This window comes from Hordeum vulgare, chromosome 3H (assembly GCF_904849725.1).
Source record: "Hordeum vulgare subsp. vulgare chromosome 3H, MorexV3_pseudomolecules_assembly, whole genome shotgun sequence".
Taxonomy (NCBI): domain Eukaryota; kingdom Viridiplantae; phylum Streptophyta; class Magnoliopsida; order Poales; family Poaceae; genus Hordeum; species Hordeum vulgare.
This window is the reverse complement of record NC_058520.1, coordinates 68,836,503-68,843,461: the sequence shown is the minus strand read 5'-3', so window position 1 is coordinate 68,843,461 and position 6,959 is coordinate 68,836,503. Positions and strand designations below refer to the sequence as shown.

The window sequence follows — 6,959 nt, the reverse complement described above, 5'->3', positions numbered from 1 at the left end:
GGACCGCCCACTTGTACAAGATTTCAGTCAAGATTAGTGTACAATCTGGACGGAAGAGTAAAATTTTAATGGTACTTCTTATTTCAATCCCTTTTGGCCTGCCCAAACAAATGGTTGTAGCTCCGCCACTGCCCGCAGCAGGCCCCAAACGCGTCCAACCAAGGCAGGAAAATGACACATGATGAGTGTGTCATTCCTAGATCAACCCGAGCGGGCGTAGAATTGGGATGGAGAAGCGGTGAAGGACATGGACTCAACATCGGACGAGGGGGCGAGAGGATGAAGCCCTAGCGAGAGGGGAAAAGATAAAAAAAAACACTATCCATTGATAATGGAGTTTCCTTAAGATGTGTTTTGGCATTAATGGCCCATTGAATTTCTTAAATAAAATTCGCAAGAAAGAGAACTTCTTAAATGGCGGTTTGCTTGGCTCTCTGGTCGAATCGATTTACTCTCCACTGTCGTCCCCCTGCCGTGCCCGACGAAATCCCCACCTCTGCCTCTCCTTCCTCCGAACCCTAACCCCAGCCATGCCCCCCGGCGCGGCGGCCGCCGCCAAATCCGATGACGAGGACAACTACGAGGAGTACATCCCCGTATCCAAGCGCAGGGCCATGGAGGCCGACCGCCTCCGCCATCAGCGCCTCTCCAAGCCCGCCGCCGCCTCCGCTGGCTCCCTCCCCCCGCCGCCGCCCCCACCGACGGCCGCCCCCGCCGCCGCCCCCGATGACGCCGCCCCCGCCGCCAAGCCCAGCCTCCTCGTCACGTCCACGCAGCTCAAGCGCGCGGCCCCGGAGGTCACCGCCACTGAGCAGATCATCCTGCAGGAGAGGGAGATGATCGACAACCTCTCCAACAAAAACACGCTCATGTCCGTGCGGGAGCTCGCCAAAGGCATCACCTACACCGAGCCGCTCCGCACCGGCTGGAAGCCGCCGCTGCGCCTCCGCCGCATGCCGCGCACCAAGGCCGACGAGCTCCGCCGCAAGTGGCACATCCTTGTCGAAGGAGACGAGATCCCGCCGCCCGCCCGCGACTTCCGTGACCTCCGCTTCCCCGAGCCCGTCCTCCGGATGCTCCGCGAGAAGGGCATCGTGCAGCCCACGCCCATCCAGGTGCAGGGGCTTCCCGTGGTGCTCTCCGGGCGCGACATGATCGGCATAGCCTTCACCGGGTCCGGGAAGACGCTGGTGTTCGTGCTGCCCCTCATCATGGTGGCGCTGCAAGAGGAGATGTTGATGCCTATTGTGCCTGGGGAGGGCCCGTTTGGCATGATCATTTGCCCATCACGAGAGCTGGCCAAGCAGACATATGATGTCATCGATATGTTCCTCACCCCACTCAAGCAGGCTGGGTTCCCAGAAATACGACCCTTGCTTTGCATTGGGGGTATAGACATGAGGACACAACTCGATGTGGTGAAGAAGGGCGTACATATTGTGGTGGCCACGCCTGGACGGCTCAAGGATCTTCTCGCCAAGAAGAAGATGAACCTTGACAATTGCAGGTATACATTGGATTTTTGTAATTGATTTGGTGTTTTTATAGCTTTTGACAGATAACAGAGTATAACTGTTCTGCTAGTCTCATAGGTTCACATTTTTCTATTTAGTGCGTTGAGCCGGATCATGAATTTTGAACTAAAACTATGCGATGTCTGAATTGCTAATATGAAAGCTACATAGGATATGCTTTCCAACAACAACCTGTTTTCTGATAAGCTTGAGAAAATACACTTACTGCCTTTGTTTTAATCTTCACTAAACATCCTGGGATACATTAGTGTGGATGGATGGACTGGTGAGTGTATTTCTGATGGGTGTGGTAATTCGTCAATGAATGTGTTGTGGGGGATGTAGGAGGAAGATGAAACTAGGCTGGGTAGAGAAGATTTGGGATGAGATAAGGACTTCCATTTTCAAAAAGAGTCCTGTTTTCTGATAAGCTCAAGAAAATACACTTACTGCCTTTGTTCTATGCTTAACTAAAAATCTTGGGATACATTTGTAGGGATGGACTGGTGAGTGTATTTCTGATGGATGTGGTAATTCGTCAATGAATGTGATGTACGTTTGTACTCCCTGATGTGAGGGTTGTAGATTAGAATGAGATAAGGACTTCACTGTTCTTGATTAATGCCAACGATTGCCCTTATTGCAATAGGGGTGACCGGCAGACAATGTGGCTGATGTGAGGGTTGTAGACTAGACTGGGTAGAGAAGACGATTAGATAAGGACTTCATTGTTCTTGATTAATGCATACAATAGCCATCGTCAAGGGCTCTCGTAACAAATATTGGACAGATTCGAGATTAGTCTAAATAACTTGTCTAACTTTGTAGCGGTGGTGATGGCCTGGGGAGGAATACAGGAATATGATGAGACCATAGACTGTAGAGAAGATTTGAGACAGTTCAATTGTTCTTCTTGGTTAATCCCAACAATTACAATAGGCATCATTATTTACTGGGTTCTCCTAGGAAACATAGGCCATATCAATCTAAATGTAAGCATGCTTGATAGATCAAAGAACTAATCCTCATCGTTGGGAGATAATTAAACTAGTTATATAGGAAAAATACATAGATTGGCCTGGTGGAACCATCCTGACCCTAGATGCTGACCCACTGCTACCAAGATGTTATTTGCATGGACCATGCTGGTGTATGGTAATTTCTGCATGCATGAATTTGTGTGGATGCTCCATTATCATCCACATAATAAACAAATACTGTTCACAAGCTATTATTTGGAAGTAGTAACATAGCCTTCTTTCTAATAGATTAGCACCTTTAAGCAGGTCTTAATGTTTTGATTTACAAACGCAAAGGTAAATGTAAGACTTTCGAGTAGAAGTGATATATTGAAAAGGAATATGTTGTTGTTTCGTGACTTCCTGTTTGTGCTATTTTTCCTGACTTCTAAGCTGCAGTTATATGTCTGGTACCAATTCTATTGTTGAAGTCTGCGCCTTAGTAGCAACAATCTATAATTTCATAGCTCAACCCTTATGATGTGGACTGCAATTTGTGAACTTTGCATAATGAATTTTAAGTACGCACCGCTCCAATGAAGAATAAGATGCATAAAACGATGCAATGTTGAATTCTTAGGTTTCACTAAGAACGCTTATTATTTACCAATTCCTACATGCTGTTTAGTTTTAAACCATCCTCAGTTGTTGATTTCCTTATAATATGCTCCGGAACATAACTGCATAGTTGTACGAATGTTGAAAGTTGAGTGGCTCTGGACCAAAGTAGGGGAATAGAGCTGTCAACCTCCATGCTCCATATGTGTGCACTGTGAAGTGTCACTGTCCAAAGACCAGAATATGCACCCATTACCTAGGAGATAACCATTTTTTAAATGCAAATGTTTTAGCCTGTATTTTATTCTTCCATTAGATCATTCATACTAGTAAAACCTCTTCAAGCTTCTTTAAGAAGTACCACAGATTGTTGAAATTTCTTAACAGCGCTTTTTCTTGATTTGCACAGGTATTTAACTTTGGATGAAGCTGATAGGCTTGTTGATCTTGGATTTGAGGATGACATTCGGGAGGTTTTTGACCATTTCAAGGCACAAAGACAAACCCTTCTTTTTTCTGCCACTATGCCCAAGAAGATTCAGAACTTTGCAAAGAGCGCCCTCGTGAAGCCAGTTATTGTCAATGTTGGAAGAGCTGGGGCAGCGAATCTTGATGTCATCCAAGAAGTTGAGTATGTCAAGGAAGATGCCAGAATTATATATCTCCTTGAATGCCTCCAAAAGACTCCACCTCCTGTTCTTATATTTTGTGAAAACAAAGCTGATGTTGACTACATCCATGAGTATCTTCTTCTAAAGGGTGTGGAAGCTGTTGCAATCCACGGAGGCAAAGATCAGGAGGAGAGACAAAATGCAATTGAGTTCTTCAAGAATGGAAAGAAGGATGTGTTGGTAGCTACTGATGTTGCCTCAAAGGGTCTTGATTTCCCTGATATCCAGCACGTGATTAACTATGATATGCCTGCCGAAATAGAGAACTATGTCCACAGGATTGGTCGAACTGGTCGATGCGGGAAAACGGGAATAGCAACTACGTTCATCAACAAGAACCAGACAGAGACAACGCTTCTTGACCTCAAGCACCTGCTCAAGGAAGCGAAGCAAAGAATACCACCAGTGCTTGCTGAGCTCGTTGACCCGCTGGAGGATGCTGAAGCTATTGCCAAGGAGAGTGGTGTCAAAGGATGTGCATTCTGTGGTGGCCTTGGGCATCGTCTTGCTGACTGCCCGAAGCTGGAGCACCAGAAGTCTGTGGCGATTGCCGGCTCTAGAAGAGATTACTATGGCGGTGGAGGTTACCGTGGAGAAATATGATTACATCATCATATTATTAAGAGTGTGTGCTTTATCAAGAGGTAATATGCTGCAGCTTCAGCTCATCCATGCTTGAGATATCTTAAGAGTGAAGTATCATGCAATCTGAAGTTCCCTCCTTAGTCATCGTATCCTAGAAGATTTGTCATCACATTATGTTTCAAGTGATGACGACTTGATGTAATATATTTCTCCGTGTAGGAAGCTGTACTGTTGTAAAATGTAATATCGAGTGGCAGATTTTTCAGTGAGGAGGGTATTATTTCTTGAGCACTAGTATATCATGTCTAAATATCATCATCTGTAACAGAGAGAGAGAGGGCTGTGAAGCTGTAATAGTTATATTGGGCATCTTTTTTTTTTTCTTGTTTTGGATAGGAGATGTTGGTCATCTTTAGGGAGCTTGGACGAGCATCACACCAATTGTTTATCTGAAAGATTATACTCCATTGCTAGTTTTGGTGCTTCAGACGAGTAAGGCACCCATCCAAGAATTGGATGATCCAGTTTATCCATCCAAGAATTGGATGATCCAGTTCAAACGAGTATACGCCTATCCATCCAAGAATTGGATGATCCAGTTTATCCTACAGTTACCACCTCGGTTCATATAGTACTCCAGTTTATGTGGTAAGCAAAATATAATTGTATGGGTTCCTAGAAATTAATTGTATCTAATTGGGGCCCACAAAGGCAAGCTATCCTGCCCTTGGTGCATCGCCGTCTCTGTAGGTACCGTTGTCATCGTCGTCGTCATTGTTCCTTCATCGGCGTAACAATGTCGGAGGTCTGCGACTGCTTGCTGCGCCCCGCCTCCTGCTGCGTCGTGTGAAGTGTTGCCGCGGCTATTGCCAGTGTTGCCGTGGCTATTGCCTATTGCCTACTTGGCCTTGAGAGCATTGGTAGCAACTGCCTACTTGGGCAAAATTGACAAAAAAGACCCCTGGGGAAAGAACTCACGGACTGACCCCTCGCGGAAAAAATTTCACCCGCCTTACCCTTTTGTGTGGCGCCCGACACCTAGGCGCCACACTACACCGTGTGACGCCTAGCCGTTCGGCGCCACATCCCCCGACCACTTGGCAGGGAGGGCCCATCCCCCAGGCCTTGTGACGCCTAAGCCTCAGGCGTCACACCTTGTAATGTGTGGCGCCGAACGCTTAGGCGCCACACATTGACTTAACTGGCCACGGGCCAGCCCCCTCCCCACCCCCTCCCCATTCCCCTCCCTCATTCAAACATAAACTGCAACGGCGGCGGCTGGCTCTCTTCGAATCCCTAATCCCCTCCCCCATCTCCTTCAGATCTGGTGATTTCTTCCTTGGATTGATCCCCCAAGGTAATCTCCTCCACCACCCCTTCCGTTTCCCATCCTTCTATCCAAGTGTATTAGGTTTTTGTTGAGTAGATTGATTTGAGTAGGTTCTTAGGATTTGACTAGTTAGGATATGAGTTCTTAGGATTTGAGTAGTTAGTATATTAGTAGTTAGTATATGAGTATTAGGAGTTAGTATATTAGTAGTTAGTATTAGTAGTTAGTATATGAGTATATGAGTAGTAGTAGTTCATATTAGTAGTTAGTATATGAGTATATTAGTAGTAGTAGTTCATATTTGTAGTTAGTATTAGTAGTTAGTATATGAGTATATTAGTAGTAGTAGTTCATATTTGTAGTTAGTATTAATAGTTAGTATTAGTAGTTAGTATTAGTAGTTAGTATATGAGTATATTAGTAGTAGTAGTTCATATTTGTAGTTAGTATTAATAGTTAGTATTAGTAGTTAGTATTAGTAGTTAGTATATGAGTATATTAGTAGTAGTAGTTCATATTTGTAGTTAGTATTAATAGTTAGTATTAGTAGTTAGTATTAGTAGTTAGTATATGAGTATATTAGTAGTAGTAGTTCATATTTGTAGTTAGTATATGAGTATATGAGTAGTAGTAGTTCATATGAGTTCTTAGGATTTGAGTAGTTAGGATATGTAGATTAGTGGATTGTAGGATGGTGTAATTTTTTGAATATGAGTATTTTTTGAATATTAGTTAGTATATGAGTAGATGAGTAATTTTTTGAATATGATTATTTTTTTGTGATTTGTAGGATGGTGTGGCTTTGAATAATGTTTAGGACGTTGAACACCGGGCCTATTTCATGTCAGAGAAGAAAATGGTAAGTAGAAAATGATTAGTAGATGAGTAATTTTTTAAAAATGTAATAAGCACTTGATATCTTCTTCTCCTATCTGTTTGCAGGAGCTTACGCCCTTGAAGATCCGGTCTCATGGGGCATCGTCTGTAATGCAGTACGATGATCGGTACACCCCATACATCAAGATGACAGGACTCCTTCCATTCGTGCAGCTTGTGAGTCGGTCAACGCCCAATCTGAACGCTGCGGCAGTCACAACACTTATTGATCGTTGGAGGCCGGAGACACATAGTTTTCACCTCCGGACCGGAGAGATGACGGTTACTCTTCAAGATGTTTCCATGATCACCGCACTTCCGATCGAGGGGAAGCCTCTTTGTATGAGCACTGATTCCGAGGGATGGCGGCAACAAATGGAGGCTCTTATTGGTATGTCGCCGCAGG

General features: G+C 44.7%; 1 protein-coding gene across 1 annotated transcript; it reads left to right on the top strand.

Annotated features, from left to right (window-relative positions):
• The first annotated feature begins 441 nt into the window (after positions 1-441).
• Positions 442-4,616, top strand: LOC123443001 (DEAD-box ATP-dependent RNA helicase 35A). The gene is made up of 2 exons (XM_045119209.1): positions 442-1,507; positions 3,501-4,616. The coding sequence occupies exons 1-2, from the start codon at positions 531-533 to the stop codon at positions 4,363-4,365; spliced, it is 1,842 nt and encodes a 613-aa protein (XP_044975144.1). The 5' UTR covers positions 442-530; the 3' UTR covers positions 4,366-4,616.
• Positions 4,617-6,959: the final 2,343 nt, after the last annotated feature.